Source organism: Echiichthys vipera (genome assembly GCF_963691815.1).
Source record: "Echiichthys vipera genome assembly, chromosome: 16".
Taxonomy (NCBI): Eukaryota; Metazoa; Chordata; class Actinopteri; order Perciformes; family Trachinidae; genus Echiichthys; species Echiichthys vipera.
In genome coordinates this window covers 8,237,511-8,264,298 of record NC_139841.1, presented here as the reverse complement: position 1 = coordinate 8,264,298, position 26,788 = coordinate 8,237,511, and the positions used below count along the sequence as shown (strand labels likewise).

The 26,788-nt window shown below is 40.8% G+C and overlaps 2 protein-coding genes across 2 annotated transcripts; both read left to right on the top strand.

Annotated features, from left to right (window-relative positions):
• Positions 1-517: 517 nt before the first annotated feature.
• On the top strand, positions 518-15,341 carry tmc2a (transmembrane channel-like 2a; the record flags this gene model as incomplete). Its single annotated transcript, XM_083930108.1, has 20 exons — positions 518-551; positions 2,561-2,599; positions 2,719-3,163; positions 5,461-5,616; positions 5,894-5,984; positions 6,078-6,159; positions 6,255-6,361; positions 6,667-6,765; positions 7,380-7,522; positions 7,879-8,026; positions 8,183-8,371; positions 8,720-8,899; positions 10,467-10,625; positions 11,044-11,172; positions 11,629-11,696; positions 12,767-13,006; positions 13,130-13,255; positions 13,963-14,041; positions 14,708-14,825; positions 15,133-15,341. The coding sequence occupies 20 exons, from the start codon at positions 518-520 to the stop codon at positions 15,339-15,341; spliced, it is 2,841 nt and encodes a 946-aa protein (XP_083786234.1).
• Positions 15,342-18,083: 2,742 nt separating this feature from the next.
• LOC310959117 (annexin A1-like) lies at positions 18,084-26,248 on the top strand. The gene is made up of 12 exons (XM_083930357.1): positions 18,084-18,150; positions 18,258-18,363; positions 18,694-18,799; positions 19,031-19,125; positions 20,104-20,217; positions 20,764-20,854; positions 21,135-21,271; positions 22,965-23,058; positions 23,905-24,000; positions 25,609-25,667; positions 25,795-25,917; positions 26,058-26,248. Exons 2-12 carry the CDS (start codon positions 18,295-18,297, stop codon positions 26,112-26,114), a joined length of 1,041 nt encoding a protein of 346 aa, XP_083786483.1. The 5' UTR covers positions 18,084-18,150; positions 18,258-18,294; the 3' UTR covers positions 26,115-26,248.
• The last annotated feature ends 540 nt before the right edge of the window (positions 26,249-26,788 follow it).

Genomic DNA, 26,788 nt, shown 5'->3' with positions numbered 1-26,788 from the left:
GTGTGTGTGTGTGTGTGTGTGTGTGTGTGTGTGTGTGTGTGTGTGTGTGTGTGTTGGTTTCCAATGACTAGACGAGTGAGAGTGTCTCTAGCTCTTAGGTGATGTGCTCCTTTGGCCTTTTAGGAAAAAGAAAGCAGGACACAATAGTCAAGCCATAAACAGAGCCACATGAAATGCTGTTTTTACTTCAATAAGAGTCAATAAGGGTCTGATATGATCCATGCTGTGACCCACCGCTGTGGATCACCACCTCTATGTCGTAACAATACAATACATGTAAGATAGAATAACCTTTCAGCTTGGTAATCCACATTGGATCACCTTTGGTGTCCAGAATTTACTGCACCTATCCAAGAACACCTGTTGAGAGCGGGTCACATGCAGCAGTCGTCATAGTGACGGTACTGTCAGATACCTGAGTTGGGTGCTGGCGGGGAGCCGGGGCAGAGGAGAGCCAACCTGCTGGGGGGTAGACCGGGCGAACGCAACAGAGGACAAACACTTTTGAATTTTCATCATGCCGAGAAAAAGAGATACTGCTCTAGATGATGGTGAGTAGAAGGTTAGAGGAGTGGAGCATTTGTTTGTTTCATAAACGTGTGTGATGCAGCCCGGTTCATCTCGGAAGAAAACAACGTTTTTCGTGTCAGACACAAATTTGAGAATAATTTGTTTTGTAAAATGTAATTATTTCTCTATTTTTGTCATTTATCTTTACAACTGCTTACTACCAACTAGTGGTGGAAAAGTACTCAGACATTTGACTTATGTAGCAAAACTACAGTGTACAAATACTCAGTTACAGGTAAAAATCCTGCATTCAAACCAAACTCTTATTAGCCTCACAATCGTCTTAACATGCCAAAAGTAAAAGTACTCACTATGCACAAATGGAAGGTATTATTATTGTTATTATTACTATATAGATAGAAGGCAAAATATTTCAGTAAGTGTTATTTCTTTAATATTTATTTTAAAGGGGTGGAATAAAATAAGTTTATCCTTCTTCCCACTCCTTTTCGTCCTTTTCTGTAAACAGGATTTATATTTCTTCAGTTTACTTTGTTATACTTTGTTATTGTACATTTGTTTTTCCCTCTGGTTTTTTTCCTGTTCTTTATGTCTGCCCATTAATGTATGATAATTTAGTTTTTTCACATATTCAAAATAAACTATCTAAACTAAAAAACTAAAACTAAACTATGCATTATGGTGGTGTATATAAGTATATCATATGACTGGATTATGAGTGATGGGTTCGTGATGGTAGAGTAGAAGTATATATAAAAAATGATATAAACACTTCAGTAAAGTAGCTTACAATATGTACTTGTAAATATACTCAGTTCCATTCCACCACTGCTACTTACAGACTTAATACAACATTAGACTTTAATGAGGTGTGGAGTTGTGGTTCTTTTCCACAAACAGGAGCTTAACGAAGCATAACATGTAGCTATTATCACAGGTTGTGCTTTTGTTCCCACTTGTCTCCACCCCTGTTGGGCTGGATCCCAGAAACTAAACTTGAGCACTGCTCAGGAGATGATACTAACTGCATGTTACAGGAAGGCTACTTAATTAGGGCATGCACCTGCATGTGTGGTAAACAAAACTGAGACCCAATCATAGAAAAACAGCTCCGTAGCCCTATTAGATTAAGGGAAAATTACATTGCTAACATTTTAAAACAGGTTTAACATCTGTTAATTAGTGTAACACACAAGTGCAGGTGAGTATGTTGCTGTCATTAGTTAGCAAAATCATTGGAAAAATGTTCCCCTTCAAAGGGTACTATGTTTCCCTTCAAAGGGTACTATGTTTCCCTTCAAAGGGTACTATGTTCCCCTTCAAAGGGTACTATGTTCCCCTTCAAAGGGTACTATGTTCCCCTTCAAAGGGTACTATGTTCCCCTTCAAAGGGTCCGATGTTCCCCTTCAAAGGGTCCTATGTTCCCCGCTTGTCACTGAGAGGGTCCTATGTTCCCCAGTCTTTTTTTTCCACCATCAGTGCCAAATTCCCCCGCAAATAGGCCTATGTAGACCCTAACCCTACCCCCTAACCCGGACCCTAACTGTAACAAAATACTGAATTATATCAGTAAAGGCATAGGCTTATGGGACTGGGGAACATAGGACCCTTTTTCCCCAAAAGGGGAACATAGGGATGACCCCATACTGAACTAATTCCGATGCTAACTTGATAGCATTAGCTAAAACGTTAAAGGATCAGCAGAGTTTTTACTGTTCATCCTGGTGAGATCATGAATGTCTGTCTTTTATAACAATCTATCCAACAGTTGTGGATATATTTTAGTGTTGACCAAAGTGGTAAACTGACTGACCGACTCACATTACCATCCCTACAGCCACGCCACTAGTGTGGCTAATCAAAGTAGTATATAAAATACCACTGTGGAGAAAATGACTTTTAGATGGCCCTTTTTTGCACTGAATCGTGGAACAGAAATACACTTATTAGTGTTGTAGATGGATGAGCGGATGATCGGTTGATCTGGTTGAGAATTTGATTGTGTTTTTTTTTTTTGTCTTTTCTCAGTTGAAATAGAGATTGACACGGATGCGAGTGACAGCGATGGTGAGTGGACAGTGTGTCATGGTTCTGATTTAAAAATAATTATTGTCTAATCTAATGACCAGAATACCAAACTGTTATTTGTTGTGTCTTATATTGGTCATAACCTGGTCTTAACATAGACGGCGCCACCAAGAAGAGAGCAAATAGGAGGCAGGGAGCTGGAAGAGGAGGTGCAAAAGGAAGAGGCCGGGGGAAAAAAACAGCAAGCGAGGATGAAGATGAGGAGGATGAAGATGAAGCTCCCAGAGGACGCAGGGGAGCAAACAAGAAGAAGCCCACCAAGAAACGGGGTGGAGACGATGAGGAGGACGAGAGCGAGGATGAGGCTCCAAAGAAGAAGCGTAAAGGAGCGGCCAATAAGAAGAAAGGAGGCAAAGCCCAGGACAGTGATGAGGAGGACAGTGACGCGGGGAAGGGAAAGAAGGGAAAGAAGGGAGGGGGGAAGAAAGGAGGAAAGGAGGAGGAGGATACTAAGGGTAAAAAGGGGGATGCCAAAGGGAAGGACAAGGGGAAAGACAAGGACAATGACAAGGACAAGAAGAAGAAGAAAAAGAAGGACGACAGGTAAAAAGTCACCTACCTCAGTTATTTTAACACTGGTCTTTAAACCCAAATACTTTAATGACAATGTAATTGCTAGTATATACATACATTTGCGCTGTGATCTGGTGCTGAGCCATATTGATAACTTCAAAAACAATACCAGGTGAGTCTCAAGCCCTGGAGGGTGCAGCATTCATTACACTCCCAATATAAGAAGTCAACAACTTATAACAACCAAGCATTACTATTGGCCAGGAGACTTTTGAAAAAGCTTTAGATTGCATTTGTTCTCCTCTGGAAAGGATAAATGTGCTCAGCAAATTTCACTGCAATCTGTGTTCTTAGACCATGAGATATCTTGTTTGTGAAGATAACTTTACTACCGTAAAGCTCACGGAGCATTCAAAATGGAACGGGTTCATCCTGTCAACCATAGCAGTGCTCAGTAAAACGCATGCTTATCTGCCTAAAAGATTTGGATATTAATGTGCATGAGTGTTTTGTCTAAATGGGAAGGTCAGGGGGAGTTACCAAATAATTAGGAGTCCTTCTCTGGGGAACATGAATATCCCCAGCATAATCCATGGATATGTGGCCAGTAGTTTTCAGTGTACAACGTTGAAATCTTTGGTCTGAGGGGGGTGCTTGCAGAAAGCTCTTGGATATGCCAAAATAAGAAGGGTTATCATCTGGGGAGCATGAATATCCACACACTCAAGAACTCGAGAAAGATTATGACCTGGCCGCCATTTTTTTCCTGCTACAAAATGGACCAAGCTCCGCCCCACCTTGCATGTGTCAGACCGTGTCATTTAGTTACTGTGATTGGTTTTAAGTCACATTTAGTTACTGTGATTGGCTTTAAGTCACATTTAGTTACTGTGATTGGCTTTAAGTCACATTTAGTTGCTGTGATTGGTTTAAAGTCACATTTAGTTGCTGTGATTGTTTTAAAGTCACATTTAGTTACTGTGATTGGCTTTAAGTCACATTTAGTTGCTGTGATTGGTTTTAAGTCACATTTAGTTGCTGTGATTGGTTTTAAGTCACATCCCGTTGCTGTGATTGGTTTAAAGTCACATTTAGTTACTGTGATTGGTTTTAAGTCACATTTAGTTGCTGTGATTGGTTTTAAGTCACATCCCGTTGCTGTGATTGGTTTTAAGTCACATTTAGTTACTGTGATTGGTTTTAAGTCACATTTAGTTGCTGTGATTGGTTTAAAGTCACATCCCGTTGCTGTGATTGGTTTTAAGTCACATTTAGCTGCTGTGATTGGTTATAAGTCACATTTAGCTGCTGTGATTGGTTTTAAGTCACATTTAGCTGCTGTGATTGGTTATAAGTCACATTTAGTTGCTGTGATTGGTTTTAAGTCACATCCCGTTGCTGTGATTGGTTTTAAGTCACATTTAGTTACTGTGATTGGTTTTAAGTCACATTTAGTTGCTGTGATTGGTTTAAAGTCACATCCCGTTGCTGTGATTGGTTTAAAGTCACATCCCGATGCTGTGATTGGTTTTAAGTCACATCCCGTTGCTGTGATTGGTTTTAAGTCACATCCCGATGCTGTGATTGGTTTTAAGTCACATCTCGTTGCTTTGATTGGTTTTAAGTCACATCTCGTTGCTGTGATTGGTTGAAGGTCCGTCTGGCTGCGTCCAGAGGCCTTTTGGCCTGCACCATTGACTAATAAAAATAAATAAAATGAGAGTAATAGGCATTTGTGAATAATAATTAATTAGTCTATTAGGCTATGCTAGGCTAACTCAGTTATGCTACAAACAATGCTTGTAATGAGGTACTTTCTTCCTCGAAGGTTCCCAAGACTTTTGGCATGTGACCCCTCAAAATAAAGTAATGTCTCTCTTGTCTAGACGAATAACCAAGTCCAGTTGCTTTTGACTGAAATTGCTTTGAGGATAATGACGGCCTGGACAAATGAGAACATTCACAGGCTTAAAGTAATGTCTACTTTGATCAACCGGAGTATTTTTTTTTTCCTCAGTGGATGAATCCTAATGACTTTATTGATCTCCTGACTTTTCCTCTAGCATCACCATCAGTTCTACATTTTAATTTATCATGATATTCTGATCAGCCTCTACTGTATTTTGTGTTTAGTGCTAATTAGTAAATATTGGCATGCTAACACGCTAAACTAACATGTTATACCTGCTAAACATCTGCTTATTGACATTAGCATTTAGCTCAAAGCACCTCTGTGCTCAGGCACAGTCTCCCAGAGCGTCCAGTTGTTATATGAACAATTGTGTTTGCCTCAACATAACTCACTCTTTCACTCTTGTGGCCTCCAGTTCATCTGATTCCAAGTCTGGGTCTGAGGAGGAGGAGGAGTCCATGTCTGAGGGAGAGATGGCGCGGCTAATGGAGGAGGTGGAAGAGAAGAAGAAACTCATCGCCAACATCAGGAACAAGCCGTGGAGGATGAAGCGGAGGCTCGTACACCTGAAGTAATCTCTTACACCTGTCTGGCTTTAGCCAAGAATCACAGCCATATACTGAATCAAGCCTTGACATGAACACTAATAAAATCATACACATTTTCCTTTTTACATCTGACACAACTTTTTATCTGACACTGTACATATGCACTTCCCCCAAAACACCAGTCATCACTTATGAGAAATTTGTCGAAGCTCTAGAAGTAAATAAATGTGGGGGTAAAAAACAATCAAGCTCATTTATTAGGCCTTGATCTGACAGGTTTTTGTCATGCTTTCTTCACAGGGAGGCTCAAGAATTTGTGGATAAATTTGAAGGAGCTTTGGGCAAAGGAAAAGGCAGGAAGTGGTACGCCTACAAAGTGATGATGACAAAGGTCAGGCACAAAAATCCAACTTTTTGTCTTTTTTTCTCCTTCTTGTTTGTGTGTCTTCCTTCTCTAATTTTCATTGTTTCTTTTAAATCCCAGAAATGGATCAAGTTTCAACGGGATTTTGAGAACTTCAGAACAGCCTGTATTCCCTGGGAGAGGAAGATCAAAGACGTGGAGAGTAAGTCGTGTTTGAGGCACACAGCAGGGTTTACCAGCTGAACAGTGACGCCTATGGACAAATGCTCAGCTTAAATACCTCTTCAATGTCCTCAGGTCACTTTGGGTCATCTGTGGCATCTTACTTTATCTTCCTGCGCTGGATGTACGGCATGAACCTGGTCCTTTTTGGTTTCACTTTTGGACTGGTAGTCATCCCTGAGGTGAAATTTTCTAATCCTGTTTCTTAATTAAAACGCTGGAATAAAATCTATTTACATTATTTCAAAGACATTGGCTTATTTATTATGACTTTTAAATTACTTTAAATCAAAATAAAAAATAATAACAGTCCAGTAAATGGCAGACAAATTCAATAAAATCAGGACATGCCTCTCACTAAAAGTACTTGAAAAGATGACGCTGACTCAGCCAGTTCCAGAGCCTTGAGGCCCTGATGGCAGCAGGAAAGCTTATCTGGAGAGTGATATTCAGTTCATTCAATTAAATGCTACTACTTATTTTCCAGGTTCTGATGGGCCTTCCCTACGGGTCCATACCGAGGAAGACTGTGCCCAGAGCAGAGCAGGCCACCGCTCAGGACTACTCTGTCCTCATGGACTTCAACGTGAGTTTGATAGAAATGCTGCTATAAAGAGTCCAAATAAAAAGAAAATCTGTTCACAATCACTTATGTAGTCAGATTTCATACAAGAGAGGAGAGGTTAACTCTCCTGTTGAGGTAATTTGTCAGGAACATACATTTGTTTTGCATAAGATTTAATGTATTATACAATATCTGAAAACTTTTTTTTCATGAGGTGATGTTCCATGTGACGTCATGTTTATTTATTTATTTTATTTATTTACATTTTTATTATATGTATTTTTTTATGATTATAATTTTTATTTTTCATGTCACTCGGGTGTTGTGTAGACAATTCCATTTTTTGAACATCTGGACACCAGAAGAATTCATCCTTTTGATGAGACTCTGTTGATCCTTTGATTATTACAGTATGAACAATACAGCAGAACATTTCTCCTCACACAGCTCACTCAGTCTGTTCTCCTGATTATTTTTGATGACCTGTCAAACACAACAGTCAAAGAGAGGATTTCACTTATCCAATCTGCTCCTCGTGTAATAAAAACACACCTAATAGCTTAACTATGTAGCACAAATCAACACAGACACTAACAGAAGATGAGAGATGATAATAGCACCTCTTCTTTTCTTAGGGCTACTGCAAATATTCAGTCCTGTTCTACGGATATTACAACAACCAGAGGACCATCGGCTTGCTGAAGTTCAGGCTGCCTCTGTCCTACCTCATGGTCGGGATCGGCACCTTTGGCTACAGCCTGATGGTCGTGATCCGCACGTGAGTCTGCAGCAGCAACCGGCTCAGGGTTGCTTTTCATTTTCAAATCCTCCAGCTCCGGTTTTGATTTGATCGTTTGAATAAATTGAGTTGGGAAATAATGGGAAAGTAAATGAAAAAGACAAAACAAAGCAGGATGTTAGCAGTAACTCAAACAAACAAAGGGATAAGAAATTCAAACATTTAATTTCCCCATTGAGGGATTAATAAAGTGCTTTTTCATTCTTTCTTGGATAACGGAACTTAAAGACATAAAGATAAAACAATAGTGTGAATTTGTGGGTTAGTGATATCAATATTAATTTTGATAATGTACAGGTTTGTCTGCTTACATGCCCGCTGTGTTGTTTTTTCAGAATGGCCAAGAATGCTGATGTCGGTGGTGGAGACGGAGACGAAGGAGAGTTCACATTTGCCTGGAAGATGTTCACCAGCTGGGATTACCTCATAGGCAACTCAGAGACCGCTGACAATAAATACGCCTCCATCACCACCAGCTTTAAAGTAACCAATGGCAACCATTTAACAAGAAACATATGCATATGTACTGTTCATTTCAGTACACCTGTAGTTCCATTTGAGCTCACTGCTGCACTGCTAATGCGCTCAATGATCGATTCAGTGCTCTACTGAATGTAAATCCTGCTTTGACAAGAACAGGAGTCCATCGTGGATGAGCAGGAGAACCAGAAGGATGAGAACATCCACCTGCGGAGGTTCCTCAGAGTCATGGCCAACTTCCTGATCACCTGCAGCCTCGGAGGCAGCGGATACCTCATCTACTTTGTGGTGAAGAGGTCTCAAGAGTTTGCCAACAGGACAGACCTCAGCTGGTACGAGAAGAACGAGGTAATGATGTTCACTATCTAAATAGTCTAGATCTAGATAGTGATAATTATGTTGAATATACTGACACTAACACACCTAGCCTCTGCTTATGTACTGCTAATACCACTGCTTCTACAATCACCAATACTACCATTATCCCTGTTACCAATTCAATCAAGTTCATAGGACATTGAACAAAGGTAACACAGTAAAATGCAAAACAAGCGAACTTTCTCAATATTACTATTACTACTAGTTCTACTAGATATGTAGAGACTGATGATGGTGGAAGGGTGTTAGTTACTAAATAGTTAATTAATGAGAAGATGATCCTGATCCTGATCCTGATCCTGATCATGTTTTGGACAGTTGGAGATCATCATGTCTTTGCTGGGTCTGGTGTGTCCTCCTCTGTTCGAGACCATCGCTGAGATGGAGGACTACCATCCTCGAATTGCCCTCAAGTGGCAGCTCGGACGCATCTTCGCCCTCTTCCTGGGAAACCTCTACACCTTTCTGTTCGCCCTGTTTGACGAGGTCAACACCAAGGTATATTAGCAGTCTGTGTGTGTGTGTGTGTGTGTGTGTGTCTGTGTGTGTGTGTGTGTGTGTGTGTCTCTGTGTGTGTGTGTGTGTGTGTGTGTGTGTGTGTGTGTGTGTGTGTGTGTGTGTGTGTGTGTGTGTGTGTGTGTGTGTGTGTGTGTGTGTGTGTGTGTGTGTGTGTGTGTGTGTGTGTACTCTCCCAGTCCAAACCAGCTGGACACTTTTCCTACTTTGATGTTGATAACTTTTCCAAAACCCATCAGACATTGTTAGCACAATATTGGTCTTCTGTGGATTCTGTGTCTTATTTTTGCCCTACGGCTGGCAAGATGTTTTGTATCAAAAAACACAGTTTCCTCATTTAGGTGACCCCCTGACATTGCATTTAGTGCCACCATCAGCTCAAGTCCTCACACACAAGAAACACTAAAATAAAGTGGTACCTGGTACCAAACTCGGGCCTGATGTCAACGCAGAATATGTCATATTTTTAAAACTCTTCTGATTTCTATGATCCCAAGAACTTTGATGTGCCAAGCTCAGGTTAAACATTTGCAGCCCCACTTTTTGGTTGTAATGAACATTTAAGCCACTAGGGGTCTCTCCAGAACTTCAGTTTCCAGATTCTGCTTATGAGGGGAATATCAGAGTATTAGTATTACCAAGCATACAGTCCCTCAGTCACAAATCTCAACCATTTTGTAAACTCATGAATGTTTATGATATTAATATTTGTTTTAGAGAGACTGCATTGTTTTGTTTCGTGACCCTGTCTGGAACAGGCAGAAACCTCCAGTTCTGAAAATTGAAGCCGATGCAGAAGTGTCTTAATGCTGCATTCTTTCTTCTGTCCAGGGGGGGCGACTCCACTGGTTGCAAAATAAGTCTGATTGAATCAAAGTCAATGCAAAAATTACCCTACCTCTCACTTGATTTATTACCTCGGTAAACATTTTCCGACTAAGTTTATGACATCAATCGCTAGGTTCAAGTCTTCTTCAGTACGGCATGATGTTAATTTCTTATGGTCCCATTTAGAGTAAAATAGACAGGAGAGCAGGGTATCCTTCGGGGCGCGGTTACCTTGTGATTGGCAAGTTGCTACCACGTTGTTGTCCATGTTATTGTTGCAGAACTTTTAACCCTTTCACAGCGTGGTTTCAGTTCACTTTGGCTTCCTGAAAATGTCTTGTTCAGCTTTTGGATGTACAAAAATAAAATAATTCAATTCAAATGTAAAATGTTTGTTTGCGCCTTGCTAACCAAGCTAGTGCAAGCAACCGCGTTGTATGACTTAGCTCCTCCCTCTCATCCAAATATGGTCACTTCAGGGCTCCAAATAAACAAGTTAGCGACGGCCAAAATGCCAAACTTGAGGCCTCAAAACCGTAGACAACAAACTATTGGCTGACTTCTTGGTGACTACGTCCACTTCTTTTATACAGTCTATGGTCTGGAACCATTATCGTGTTAGATTTTGATGGGTGATCGACCAGACATTCATAAAATCTTTCCATATGCTGAATAGAAATTTGTGTCATTGCCGACTGTTTGACTACTTTGTGCCTCGTAGCTGGAAGAAGAGGGGTCCATTAGGAACGCCAGCCTCTGGGCCTTGAAGGAGTACTACGCCAACTACACGCGTATGGTCAACGACACTGATGCCATCCCACCCCCCATGAACCCTGCTGATGTCATCAGGGGACCCTGCTGGGAGACCGCTGTCGGCATTGTAATGAAAATAAAAACGGGTTTACTGTTTTTTTAACATGACACAGAAACACAAGCCACAAGTTTTTCTAAATGACTGACATCATAACATTATTATAGATGTCATCTAATTAGTAAGTGTCACTGCTGCTATGTTTTGAAGATTATATGCAAAGAAACTAAAAAATTCTGTGATTTCAACCACTAAGTTGATTTTTGTAAATTAATGCTTATTAATTCTTCAAATTCCTGTTTAAGATTAAAATTTGTAGTTTATTGAGGTTCAGCGACTTCACACATTTACATCTTGAGTCTGCCGTTTTGATTTGAAAAAATGTCTCAACCTTATAGTCACTATCAAAAGCTTCTGAAAATGGTGTGAGATGAAAACATGACAGACTTTATCCCCATTTCACTTTCCTGAATTTGTATTGTTCCAGGAATTTGTGAAGCTGACAGTGTCGGACATCCAGGTGTCCTACCTTACCATCCTGATTGGTGACTTTGCCAGAGCTGTCATTGTTCGCTTCCTCAACTACTGCTGGTGCTGGGACCTAGAGGCTGGATTTGTGAGTCTGAAAGCTCAAACATTTTCATTTCAATGGTTAACTTAGGATGCGTCTATAAGTAACGCCCCCCATTTATGTGTGCATTGTCATCTGAATGGATTGTGAGACAACAGTGTCCAAATGAGAGCATACCTATGTTCCCCGGGTCCTATGCTCCCCAGGTCCTATATTCCCCGGGTCCTATGTTCCCTGCTGTGTATGTGACCGGGAACATCGGACCCTTTTTAAAAAAAAGTTTTGATGTTCCTCGTTTTGTTTATGACCGCTTGTCACAGAAAGGGTCCTATGTTCCCCAGTCTGTTATTTTTTACACAATCAATGATGAATTCCCCGGTAAATAGGCTTATGTACAGTATTTAACTGTTATTTTTGAATACCTTTAAACTGTGAGTTAAACTTCATAATTAAAGCTTTCAGTAAATGATAAGTAATCACTGTGTTGTTTTTGAATTTCAGCCGTCATATGGAGAGTTTGACATCAGTGGTAATGTACTCGGATTGGTCTTCAATCAAGGGATGATCTGGTACGAACTATTTTTCTATACATGTGAGTGTGAGTGTGCACGTGTGTGTTTACATGCACGATTGTTGCTGCATGGATCACTGAGTAGATAATATCAATGATTGGTTGGATTGCCATGACATCTGTTACATTCATTTCACCCTGAGTTGTAGTTTGTGTTTAGTGCTAATTAGTACCAGTGAATGTAAGCATGCTAACACGTTAAATTAAATGTGTTAGCATTCACTCGAACCACCGCTGTTCCCGAGTACAGCCTCAAGAGCCACTTGCATGGCTGTAGCATGTACCCATCTGTTATATGATTGTATGTATGTTACATTATATTCCATTATCTCAGGTCTTTAAAAATATTTTTAAAAGAGCTTAATTGGACATTCTAATGGATTATGTACTTCACAGTAGATATGATTATTTATTTCTAAAGTATTTACCAGACTTTTCAAAGGAGAAGGAGGAGTAGGAGGAGAAGGAGGAGGAGGTGGTGGCGGTCTCAGAATTTTGGATACTATTTGAAGACATTTTTGATTTTGACAAATATAGCTAAAGGACTAGTTCAAGTTCAAGTGTATCAAGTGTATCAGGTGCAACACACACCTCATTTGGTGTGCAACAGTTGATAAAACTAGTGAATACTGGATGCACCATACAGACAGAAGAAGTAGTCGGGGTACAGTAGCCAAGATGTGCCTTTTCAGGGAAAGACACTGGGACAGTGATGTAACCTGACAGTTATATGTGTCCTTGCCCAATGTGTGTTGCCCCTCACTGATGAAAATATATTGTGGTCCTGTAATTATCAGCCCAAAAAGAATTCCAACCCTATTGCTGAGAATTCATAGATGTTGTCTGTCTTCTACTTGTTCTAAGTTTTTTTTAGTTTTGTCAAAATAACTTGACTACCACTTCTTTTAAGCTGAAATGTGTTGATATCAAACTTATTTCCACAAACAAAGAGTATAAAGTCTGTTCACACTTAAATCAATTAAACATAACTAGAAAGATTTCATATTTAATTATTTGTTACACACCATTTTATCCCATTTCATGCTGTCATGTTCCGGTGTACTTCAGGATGGGTGCATTCTATGCTCCTGGGCTGGTCGGCATCAACGTGCTGCGCCTCCTCAGCTCCATGTACTATCAGTGTTGGGCTGTAATGGCCACCAACGTCCCCCACGAGAGAGTCTTCAAGGCCTCCAAGTCCAACAACTTCTACATGGGTCTGTTGCTCCTCATCCTCTTCCTCAGTCTGTTACCTGTGGTTTACACCATCATGACCCTGCCGCCTTCATTTGACTGTGGACCCTTCAGGTAACGGCACATATGAAAAAAGTTATACATAACAAATAACGAGATACAGGAGCATAGTTAGAAATGAGCAAATACTCACATATATAAATCACATACGGATGTTGACCATGCTGATGTTTGCAGTGGAAAGCCAAAGATGTTTGATGTGATCATGGAGACGATCGACCTGGATCTGCCAGCCTTCATGGGGACGCTTTTCAGCTATGCGGCCAACCCAGGCCTCATCATACCAGCTGTACTGCTCATGGTGTAAGTGTGGAGGAGGCTTAAACATGTTTACATGCTCTAATGTTCAAACAAACAAATTATTTTTCTCATAATGTCTGTCTGAATATACCTGTATTCACCTTATATCATTTTAGCACATGTCTCTTTAAGACCCCCTCCTGAAAAAGCCCTGTCTGCTCTGATTGGATCAGTGTTTCTTGATCTTTCATGTCTGTGCTCTGGTCGTCTTTGCACCGTCTTTGCATCCGGGGAATGACTGGACCACCACTTTAGTACTTAGTTTCTATGTTTATATAGTAAAGTTGTGACATCACAACTTGTACAGAAGTCCTGAAACAGTTGTTAAATATAAGCTGTGCACATTTCTCTGTGGATTGATACTTTCTCAGTTTACATAGCACCTTGGCCTGCCTTATAATAAAAAAAGACATTAAAAGCTCCTCTACTATATTTTACCTTTGTAAACACACACACACACACACACACACACACACACACACACACACACACACACACACACACACACACACACACACACACACACACACACACACACACACACACACACACACACACACACACACACACACACACACACACACACACACACACGCACACACACACACACGCACACACACGCACACACACACACATTACACATCACATTGTGTGTGATTACACAAATTATTTGTGGTCTGACAACACAACAAATCCTTTGTCCTTCACAGACTGGCCATCTACTATCTAAACTCAGTGTCTGAGGCCTATCAAAACTCGAACATGGAGCTGAAGAAGAAGATGCAGATGGTAAGTAGAGAATGGGGATAAAAATAATGCATAGTGTGGGGTGCTGTACAGAACTGCAGACTACTGAACTGAGCGAATAATTTAACCAAAATACTTCTGATTACAAAGAAGTGCAGCTTGCTGTTCAGCTTATTTTTAACCACACTAGCTGCGTAGCTCAAGGCATGGCATTGTTAGTCGTACCTAATGGCATTCCCATGGGTCTCGGCTGTACTTTGTGTTCAGTGTTAATTAGCAAACATTAGCATTCTAAAGGCTAAGACAGAATGGTTACCATACACCAGCCTGCTGCTGTAACTGAATGTGTATCAAAGCTTGGCTGAAAATATTTCCTAACATATGCACTATTTACTCTGTCTGAGTAACATTTGATAAAAACTACAGTGACCAGCGGTTTTAGGAAATTACTGAGCCTTTATAAAAATCAAACTTTATATTTTTAAAGTGTTTTTTAAAGATTTACATTTTCAGTAGCAACCAATGGTCTTTGGGCTGAAAGCCACAGACAGGGAAGGGAAGTCCGAAAGTATTGATTTGTTTTGGTCTTTTCATGGGATTTGTTAACAGTAGGAAAAATATATTGTCAATCTTATCCCTGAAGCATGTTCCTGACATATTTTTAACGGTTTTCTGCCTACTAATTATTTTCTCTCTCTCTCTCTCCAGGCTCGTGATGAAGAAAAGAACCGGAGGAACAACACAGACAGCACCAACCAGGTCATGAAAGACCTGGAGGACCTGCTACCAAATCGGTCCCTCATGCCCCCTGCTCCATCAGAGCCTGGTCAGTAAACTCCTGGACAGCCGGTCGACCTATACAGACATATATGAAATAAATAGATGTGCAGATTTTAATACTGTAAAGTGTTAAAATGAAACAGAGATGCATTGTATCTGCGTATCTCAAAATTTTCACCCCTACAATACTATAAAACTACAATTCGTTCTGGATATCAAACACTAATATGATATCCATATGTTTGTGATAAATAAAAGAGCTGTATTAAGGTATTAAGGTTGTGAATTTAAAACTAACATGTTACTGAAAGTATAGAGATTTAGTTGATTTATCACTGTCCCTGTCTAAACAGAAAAGACATCGGAGCCTGAAGCAAAGCCAACTAAGACAAAGCCTGGGTCAGCCGGTAAAGGTGTTAACCTGGAAAAAGATGTGGCTCTGGCCTCGCCCAACCCTAACACTCGAGGGCCGGTGAGCCGTCCGCCGGGGCCAAGAGGACCTGGACCAGTGCCAGGTGGTGGACCGGGCCGAGGCCGGGGGAGAGGGCCCCCTCCGAGATAACAGCATGAGAAAATCACATTCCTGCAGGCTTTGTCCATCACCCTGACAATCTTTGTTCATTTCACAACTGGAGACATAAATAGGAACAAAAACAAGGTGTTGAGGGTGTGGCATTTCACTCACAAGGACCCTCATTGGGTCTTCATATTTCCTTACTGACATCAAAAGTTCAACGTTTAAAAGAGAGTAAGCATTACTTTGTGAAATTCTACTATGTATGGATATGTAAAAATATAGCAGGAATGTACAGACTATGTGGCTTAGTTCAGTTTTATATCATAGAACAGTATCAGCCAGAACTACAGGCATAGCCACAGCCACTGTCTGTAAAGTGTCTGCCCTGCTTAACGGTACCATGGTGAACTGCAAGTTAGGACCGATGTGGGATATCTGTTGGTTGCCATTAGTAAAGTTCTAAAATTAATTACACTAACATTACCATGGCCTTAGTCAGCTGTTTAAACAAAGGTATATTAAACCAACCCGCTCCCATTTCTAACTCATCATGGACGCTTGGTCAAGACCCCTTGGCGTCACTTTTTAATGCAATGGGTAACTGTACGCATCGAACTATAACACCCTATGTACCTCACTTTGCAACATGTGGTTAATGTTGTGAATTCAAACTCATCTACATTGTTAGGTTAAGGAAATAATTGTGGTTTGTGTTAAGATAATTATGTGTGTTACGTAACTTTAGTTATGTACCTAAGTAGTCAACGCAAATAAGTCCCAAACGTTTGGTTTCACACAGAACATGATTTGCGGTCTTGTGGGTGAGAGTCATGTTTTTCACAGAAACATGTGATTGTGTGCTCATGTCTGTGCTCAGGCTTTTTGTTTTCCCTTACAATTACACTGACTTTGTAATTCATGGTATTATTCTGACTTTGAATAAATAATTATTTTAATGACCTCTTTGAAGCAAAGTTTTTATTTATTTCAGCTTATTTATTTGCTTGAAACCCCACAGATAAGGGACAAACTCAGAGATCGAACAAGTTAAACAAAAGAATTTGTTGAAAAGAAAAAAGTTACTAACATTTCTGCTGTTTGTTGGATTTCTTGTTTGTGTCCGTGCCACTTTAAAAGAGTACTTCACTGATTTAGCATTATCAAAAAGTACCAAAATCGACATAGCAGAACAAGAGATATATATTTTTTTATTCCACACATTCTTCTTTCTTGTCAGTACCAGGCATCTACATTTCCCGCAGTGCCACTCGACCAGCAACAGCTCAGTTGGAGATTCGGGTAGGGTGGGATCCAGCGCCAATGACTAACAGTCATCATCCACTAAGCCTGACATCATGATTTAAAGGCCAGCCCCGTCCACACACCGAGGAGCAGGGTGGCTTCCGTGCTAATGGAACTTAGTGCATGCTTAAAAAGTAGCAGTATCTGATTTAGCAGTGGAATGCAGATTGATTTTGCAAGTGCAACTGACGGTAGAAACTAGGGCTTTCATTTTACCCCAAATCAGTTTTGAAAGAATCCAAAGTAAAAGAGGATTAATTCGAAATTAGTTGTATCAAAACCATAGATTCAGGTTGTTATGCTAGTGTAGATGTAGCCTCGAGCTGCTGGCATCAAGCAGAGAAAAGGGTAGACGCTACATCCGAGTCACCAAAGGAATCTGTCAATACTAAATAAGCATCATAACTTAAGTTAGCAGCTAGCTAGCATTATCTTAGGGTTAAAGTTATAACTTGGGTCGCAGGTGCAGAACCTTGGGTGTCTCAAAGTTAGGATCACCACAAAATTGCAATAGATAGGAAAAGGGAAAAAAGCACTAAGAAGATAGACTCTACCACTGCTGCCAAACAGCTGACACAAAACCAAATTAGTCCAGGAGACCCAGAAAACACAAAATAAAAAGGCAAAGGCTTTTCTAGGAGACCTTTGATAACCCAAAAGGCTGGAGTCCCAACAAACTCTCCAGCACCCCAAGTTACACACTGGGAAACAGGCAAATTTCTGAGTTGGTGTTTATAGATACAACAACAACTTGAGAAGCCACAGGGAGAAGCTCTCACTACCTCTGATGCTGAGATAATGAGTCTGCACAGAGCACTGGAGACGTATGAAGCCTCCTCACACCTGGGCTTATTCAACGCCAATCAGTGCCACACACACTCACACACACACACAGACACACCTGGCTGCAGTGAGTTGATTCACTTACCACTTTCACTGAGCTGAAAGATTGAGAGCCCTCACAGGTTCAAATAAACTCTTTTTGGAAGAAAGCCCTGAAGACTACCTGCTTCTGTGTGCAGCCAAGCTGGCACAAAAATTTGTAGCAACCGTTTTCAAATACAGTGCTCCCCAAATCTGTAAACAGATGTTGGTGTGTAAAAACGAACCATTTTTCTCAGCTCCAGAGAAAAATGGTTCAGGTTCAGTCATGTAATTGTACAGAAACAACAATATGGAGTCTCAGGTCACTGTTGCAGATTGTTTACTTCACCGGCTGCTAAAATGCAAACTACAGGCACCTTTATCCAAGTTGTCACTGCTCCGTCATAACGTGTTTGATTAAAGGGTGAAGCACTTACAAATTTACAATACAAGCCTGTACAGAAGAGTCACCCAACCTGTCAGAAGCGCCCAAACCTCTGGCTGTCACCTCGCAGGAATGTTGTCTTTCAGAGGTGGCAGAGGATTGGCTGGTGCTATGCAGGTGAAATGAAACCTGTAGGAAAATCACCTGCACAGAGATGGGTGGAGTCACTGCTGAGTGAGTTAAATACTGCCACTGATACCTGCTCTTCAAACTGGGGTGTGGAGACCGTCTGCAGTACCACAGGTGAGTTTCTGTTTTTCAATGTCAAATATGTATAAATATTTAAATCAACTTTAAATTCATAATTTCTCTTTCGTCCCCCCCCCCCCCCCCCCCCCTTCCATTGATAGTCTTAGTTTCTGCCTATAACTTCACAGCCAAATAAAGATGTCCCTCTTCAAGAAATTCTTCGCGAATGTCATTCGTAAAAGAGACCCTGATGATGAGACGGTCACAGTGAGTATCACATTACAGAGGAACACCTTAATCATGAGGAGAAGACACCTGTTGCTGGCTAACTTCACTTCACTTTAACATATGATTGTCCTCCAGTTTTGCAATTTAATTAAACATTTAACAGGAGTTTCTAGGTGCTTAAACATGAGTATGTGTATTTCCTTTGAATTTTATTATTAACCATGACTTACTGACAGCTGTCTGTAGCTCTGTCGACCGTGGCAGCTCTACTTGTTGCCACCTTATCTTTCTCTGCATCTTTCCTGTCTCTCTGCCCCGTGATGAAACTGGAATGAATAAGAACATCCGTATTTGTGGCTGTTGCTCTAGGTGAAGGGTAAGCCGAAGCCTAAGTATTATGGAACAGTCGCCCCGTACCCTAACTTCAATGCCAGCAGGGATGCTTCCACTCTTCAGAGCGCTATTGAAAATAAAGGTACGTGTGCTCTCATGTTGGCTAAAAAATGACCTCCTGCTTGCACAGTATGGTTGTTTGTAAATGTTTTTGCAGACTGTATACACTTTTAATAAGTTTAATAACTTTGCAAAACGTTCCTCTTTGAATGAGGTAAAAACCTCATTAAAAGACATTTTGAAAGTTTTTTTTTTATAAGACACAAATCTTTCAAGACAACACATTTCTGACCCAGAGACTTGTCCCTCACAGACGTGGACGAGGATGTGATCGTTGCTGTCCTGGTGAAGAGAAACAACGAGCAGAGGCAGAAGATCAAAGCAGTTTATGAAGCATCCACTGGGGAGGTGAGTCATTCATTTCCCCCTCTGACCTCACTGGGTAAAGTGTTTTCAGCTTTTACAGATTTGCAACACAAATGAGGTCAAATGTTGGGACAGCAACAAGTCATACAACCCAGATCCGCTGCATTCAAAGTCATATCCTCTCCTCGACCCGCTGGTTTTCCTTGTTTACCTGTTTTTATTCTTCAAAACATTATTGTTGCTCTTTTCCACTTAAAGCAAGACTTTTAGAACATTTCAAAGAAGGAAAAAAAAAAATCTTTGTCAGGGTCATCACGTTATTTTAAATCCTGCTGCTTTTCTTGGCAAGACCACCCTTGTAGCAGCTGAGAGGTTGGCAGATGGTCGAGGTTGGGCACTGACCTTGAGTGGGTAAGGCCAGGATAGCTCCATTGATCAGAGGCTAGGACCAAGCATGGACGCCTGGCCAATCCATTGCGGTTTTTTGGCAAACTTTAACTAATTCTGTGTCACTGACATTACTGAGTCAGTCAGACTTCATGACTCTTTCTATGTGCTACTGTTCCATTATCATAGCTGAACAGTCCACTGGTTTAAAGAAAGCTTCATCACAACAGCAAGTAAACACACCTCTCCAGAAAACATGAATGCATGTTTGTTGCTCGTGGTCCTGTTCCACCCATGCTTGGTCAGGGCACCTGATAATGATAATGTCTTTGAAGCAACCGACTCAAGAGAATCTTAATTAATGAAGTAAAATGTAATATTACACAATCCTGTGATTAATACTTGTGGCCATCGTTCAGCATAACATATATTTATTCTTGCGTTAAAGCCACTATGTTTAGCATTTGAACATTTCCCACTTTGGCACAACAGAGTATCAAAAAAGGCACTGTGCAGGTGTTCTTAAACACACGATGGTTTTGAATTTCTGCAGCAGTCTTAATGCGTTTTGAAATGCCACAATTTTAACGAGCACCCTCATGGGTTCATGCAGCTGCTCCCTGTGTCTTGCAGAGTCTGGATAAAGCTCTGAAGTCAGCTCTCAGGTCAGATTTGGAGGACGTCTCTCTGGCTCTGCTCATGACGCCTACTCATTTCGACGCCTACCTGCTCAGGAAAGCCACAAAGGTAAATACAAGAGGTTCATGTACTAAATAGCCGTGGAGATTACATGTATAGCCCAATGTCACTCATCAGAATAGTTTTAGTTTAACAGCTTTCTTGCACATACCTTTTTTAAGACTTTTGCTTCTCCTTTAACTGCCAGCCCCAAATGTATCCATGAAACTGCATTTTGTTCAGCAGCAGTTACACACATACACCTGGAAGCTGCTTTGTTCCCCAGCCTCAGTCGTTTGATCTATGGAGCAGCTGCACTGCAGCCATGCATAAATCACCAATAGCCAAATATACTGGATGATCACGATAAATAATGACAAATACAATTAATACAATCTATCTCAGAGGACCTTTTAAAGGGACACTTCACATAAAGCAATGCTGGAAGTATGTTTAATAAAACTTGTAACTGTATCTGGCTCTACTTGTTTGAGTGCCCCTACCCCGAAGATACCAGTTCTATCACAAATATTTTTAATGCTTATATAACACTTGTTATTATGTTTAAAGAGTCCTATAAAAAGAAATGTTACCCTTTTTTTAATGTTTTAACAGGGTTGGGGTACAGATGAGCACACCCTTGTGGAGATTCTGGCAACAAGATCAAACCAAGAGATTCGAGAGATTAAGAGGGTCTTCAAAGAAGGTTTGGCCCCATTCAGAGCAGTGACACTGTTATTCTGTTAACATGCTGGGATCTGAGCTCCTGAAAGGTTTCTCACATTTTGCGTAGCATCTTAGGTATTTCCCTTACACTCTTAAGTGACTCCAGCACACACAGCAGTAGAACAATAACACTGAATTCCTAGACAGTGCAGCACTGTAATCACCCAGTCATGAGGGCGGTAAGCCTCTGAACAACAGCTATAACCCTTAATTCACTCTGTTCTGTTATCCTGTGTGTGTTTGTCACCTGTGTCCCTCAGAATACGAAACGGAGCTGGAGGACGTCATTAAGGATGAAACTAGCGGTGACTTCACCACAGCCCTTCTGGCCATGTTGAAAGCAAACAAAGATGAGAGCATGGAAATTGACAATGCTCTGGCCCAAAGGGACGCAGAGGTAAAATCAGGAAAATCTACTTTTAAATGATCATGCTGGCGTTATTCAAAATTCATCTTACTGTCAATGAATATCATGAAAACCAAAACGACTTTCTGAACAACCTACTGAGAGAGGCCCGAGCCTATCATTCCTAATGAACTAAAACATATATTAAACTTGGATCACATGTACAGTTTCATTTAAACAAAATGCTTAATGATCTCAAACGTTACTCAAACAGGGGTAAACAATGCATTTGTTGGGGACTATGTTCAGTGGTGGATTAATACACATTTGGGGCTCCAGTGAGTTCAGCAACAGGATGGTGTCACCCAGTGCAACAGTGTGGCTCACTGTATGTTTTTAATAGTTATGGGACAACAATGGGACTCTATAGAGTAGGTGTTGACATGAGTGCTTTAGTGCTTGATTTAGATGTATTTATTTAACAGATCTAGTAGCCTACTCGCTTCTTTTTTGTTTTGTTTTTTGTTCAGTATTTTACTACGATTTTATGAAGTGGCTGATTCCAGTCACCAAGTTAATGTGTATGTTACAGTAATGTTATAACATTGCAACAACGTTCAACACACTCAAAAGTTATTTTAAGATTGATTGTTTCGACCAAGGACAGCAGCGCTGGCCTTTCACCATGAATGAATTTGCCACATAACATTAGCTACAGACGGGGGCCATTCATCTAATGGTAAGCTATCAAGTTAGCTGGCTAGCTAGCACATCTTGTGGCCCCTCTGCGTCTCCCCACCACTGAGACTTTGCCCAGAGGAGCGCAGACAGCAGGTCCAGAGCATACAGACTTATGCAGCCTGCTAACTTGCTAATTCCCCCCCTGCTTCACACTGGTTACAGAAAGGGAGTCAAACAAAGTCGTCACTTTAGGCGATAGAAATGTGCTTTCCTACATTGTGACAAGAGTGTGTGGATGAAGCCTCAAAAACGTATATTAGATGCTATTCTTGCATATTTGTTTATTTTTTGAGTACTCAAATATGAAAATTAGGCCTACAGTACATAAAATGTCCATCCCTTCTAGACTGCTGCAGGATTGAAACCCAGTTCCTGAGTCTCTATGTCAACGGGATTTTAGTTGAATGCCTGGAAAAAGAGGTCTGTGGTTAACACAAGCTTAAGAAATGTTCACGTTTTGTTCCAAAACAAAATATACTAGGTAAATATACCCAACTAGTGAATTTCCAAGCTTTTACGTGTCTTTAAAAAGGCTAACGAGTTGCTTCAGGAGACTACATCATCAAAACTTACGTGCAAAATCAGTTGAAAGCTAGTGATGGTGATGCAGTCCTGCATCGACCGCGGATTGCATTTACCCTTCAAAGATCGTGTGTTCAATTTGATGTTCATTTGTGCAGATTATCCTGCTGAACAAAATGTGTAAGTATCATGAACTTTGTAAAGTTTGCCACAGAGCTTATTTTCTGCATAATCCAAAATCTAATAGAAAAATCCCATTGACTTTTTGTCGAAGAAGCAAGGCGGCGCTAACTTCGGGTTGGACAAAAAATATACCTGCAGCACTCTTTGGCACAAAGGAATGGGCTACATCAAGCTTTGGATACACACACAGGGATAGTTTGTTGACAATAAGAACAACATATAATATCACCAGACTTATTCTTTGATGTAAAAGCCGAGAACAAACTGGTAATGACATGTTACTGTTGTGTACCCGTAGACTCTGTTTGAGGCAGGTGAGAATACCAGTGGAATTGATGTTTCTGCCTTCATCGACATTCTCACCACAAGGAGCGGGCCGCAGCTCTCCAAGAGTGAGTGCTTGAAATGTGTGAATGCTTCAGCTGTTTCACTCACCAGAGGCTGGTTCAGCCAAAACTTCCCATTCATTTCAATCAAACACACACACACACACACACACACACACACACACACACACACACACACACACACACACACACACACACACACACACACACACACACACACACACACACACACACACACACACACACACACACACACACACACACACACCTGGAAAAACAGGTGGAACCACACTCTTTCAGGTAGCAGGTAGAACACACCCAGCAACGTAGGAACAATACAGAGAAAATAATCTTTAATTAAACTGTATCTTTGTTATCCATGAAGTCCAAGGTTCACTCAAAAATAAAAAACAGTTGAACACTGAGTTTTTTTTCCAGATTTATTTAGACTTATGTATTAAGTGAAGGTTTATTTGAGCACACATACTCTTTCAACATGCTAATGCTCCGTGTTTTTGTGCTACAGATTTTACACGACAAGTTTAATAAAGCAAAAATAGTTTCTGTTGAAGGACACATAAAAAAAAAAGCTCCAGTTGATGCTTCATGTCTAGTTCCAATGTAGACAGACTGGTTGTGAACAACACCAACCTTCTAACGGCAAAATTGTTGTTATCCGTCTTTTGTAGTAGCTCAGTGTTTTAGTGTATGAATTGTGGCAGTTTATGTCTAAAGATCCTTTCAAAGGCTGTTTTTTAAATTCCAAACATGTTTGGAGTTAATGCAATGATCTCATGCCTTTACTACAAGACCGTTCTGGAGACACATCTGTGTTCTGTCTGACAAAAGTGCCATTAACCATAAATACCTGTTTGTTTGTTTACTTGTTAGCATTCCAGCACTACGCTGACGTCAGTGACGTCACATTACCTAAAGCCCTGGACATGGAGCTGAAGGGAGACATTGAAGACTGTCTCATTGACATTGGTAAGGAGGTTTCCTCATCTCTTTCATGATTTGATCAGATCTGGATTCACGTTTCATGAATAAGGAGTTCTCTTGTTAGGATTGGAGCTTTTCAGTGCACGTGGAACAATCACTTGTGAGCAACGGGGTCCATATGAACTTGGTTATTTTGCACGAGAGATTTGAGTTTTTCTTTGTCGCTGCTTTTCTCACTGGTTTTGATATACAACCAGGGCTAACCAACTTTTCAGTTTAGTTTGGAGTGAGAGTCGGTATCGGGGAAGTCTGTGAAGTGTTTGAGTGCAGCCATCTAAAGGCAGCGTGTATCTGGTCCAGCTGCAGTCTTTAACTGGAATGATGTTGCACACTGTTAACTCAAGCCACAATTACTCATAGTAGATCTGCTTTTGTGTTTTATTTTGTATAGATTAGATTTTTTGTACCAACAAGCATCAGACTCTAGAAAAATACCCACAGAACAACCCCCCATCCCCATACCCGTGCTTATATGCACATCAAATGTGTCATTTTGAATAATTATTCTACACAGTTGTCTTCGCATGCCAGCAGGCAACTGCCACATTGAAATGACCAAAAGTATCACACACCCAACACACTTCATTACAATCTGGTTGTGCCATTGGGTTAATGAAAATAGAGCCAGCGGAGCAGTATCTAACCATTACATTGTGGAAGTAGAAAGATAATATCAAACTGTGCTTAGAAAGCATTCTGAGCTGCTGATTCTGAAGACAGACAGGATGGACATTTGACACATACCAATAAAAACACCACACAGTAATTGGTAATCAGCCTGTACTGTGTGTTGAGACCAAGTCAGCAGCAGTTGAGCTTGTTGCAGGTTCCTGATAACAGTGCTAAATTAATTTTTCTCTGCATGAGTAAATGGTGTGGCATGAGAGCTTGTGAAAAGATTCAGTTGTGTGGCTCTCACGGTCATTGTGTGAGAGATGGCAGCCTTCATACTGTATAACGGTCTTAGGCTGTTTGCTTATGCTGCCTGGCCCCTGTCAAATATGATCAAAGCACACAAACAGTGGTGATGAAGCAGATTAGTTGCTTTTTAGTGTATACCTCTTAATAAATAGTAACAAAGGAAGCCCCCCCCCCCCAGTCTTTAATGTAAATTGTTGCACATTTAGTAATGGATTAATGGATTCTGGGCCAAAAATGTAACATTTGTTGTGAGCAAGTACATTTTACGGAAGCCTGCTCATTACGCTTCTTGTGTACAAGTGAAAAATTGGGGTCACTAAAATCCACCAAAAATGCCCTGAATTTCGACAATGGATTGAACAGAAATCTGACCAGTGGTTGTCACGACATTTTACACAATAACTTTCAGATCAGTTTCAGTCATGCAACGTGTGGTATCCAGAAAGAAAACACTGGAAGGAAGGCGTCTGTAAAGAACCAGAACTAAACCTTGCGAAAAACCTTCGATGCACAAATAAACAACAGACACTGAACGCTGGATGGACCCAATCCCAACTATACTACAGTATATGCTTATTCTAGTCTCCAACATGTGCCACAAAGAAACACTGTGAGCTGTCAGACATGAGCATTTTATCAGTGGGAATATTTGTGTGTCTCTTTGGCGTTTAGTGAAATGCTCCTGGAACAGACCGGCTTTCTTCGCTGAGAAGCTCCACTTGGCTATGAAGGTGTGTGACTTCTCCACAGACATTCCCTACTGACTGCAGTAGTAGTAGAAGTTGTTATCCTGTAGAATGAAGCCACCTTCGTGCTTTCTACCCGTTCAGTGATCAAGCCTTTGCTCCGTTCCCACAGGGGCACGGCACATGTGAGGACACCCTGATCAGGGTGCTGGTGAGCCGCTCTGAGGTCGACCTGAAGAAGATCGTGCAGGAATACAGGGCCATGTATGACATCAGCCTACAGGAGCACATACTGGTAAAAATGAAACATACCGATGAAGTATTTGAGTTTGAATGGCTGCCTTTATGTTCTGTCTTTCACTCGTCCAGTACAGAAACAAAAGACACTGAGGTATCATGGTATTAGCTGAACACTTCTTCGTCTCTGTTCCTCAGATGGACACTAAGGGACATTATGAGAGCGTCCTGCTTGGACTGTGTGGAGCTCACTGAAATCCTGAGGTAACTGCTGGGGTCAGCCCGTCCATCAGATGCCACTGAAACCTCACATCTTTCTAAAATGATTACAAATAACATTACCAATCTGTTTTATTGAGTTGGTGTAATCCCACAGCAATAAAAACATCTAATTTCTTTACTGTTTGTTGTTTGGTCTTTTTGCTTTTCATGTGCTATTCTTTTGATAATGAATTCTCTCCGCTTGTATGTTGTGCTGTTTTTCACAATATGATTAATGCTTTATCATATCATATTTTTAAATATATATATATATAAAAATATATATACGAATATGTTTGAAAAATATGTGAAGATAAACAAAGAGGAGAGTAGACCAGAAGAAAAGAGAAAGTGTGTGTGTGTGTGTGTGTGTGTGTGTGTGTGTGTGTGTGTGTGTGTGTGTGTGTGTGTGTGTGTGTGTGTGTGTGTGTGTGTGTGTGTGTGTGTGTGTGTGTGTGTGTGTGTGTGTGTGTGTGTCTCTCGCTGGAAATGCTAAAAAATGAACATACTCATGGGTTTTCTCAGGAGGGTGGCTGGAGTCTCCCTTAGAGATAGGGTGAGAAGTTCAGCATCCGTGAGGAACTCGGAGTAGAGCCGCTGCTCCTTTGCGTTGAAAGGAGCCAGTTGAGGTGGTTCAGGATCATCTAGTAAGAATGCCCCCTGGGCGC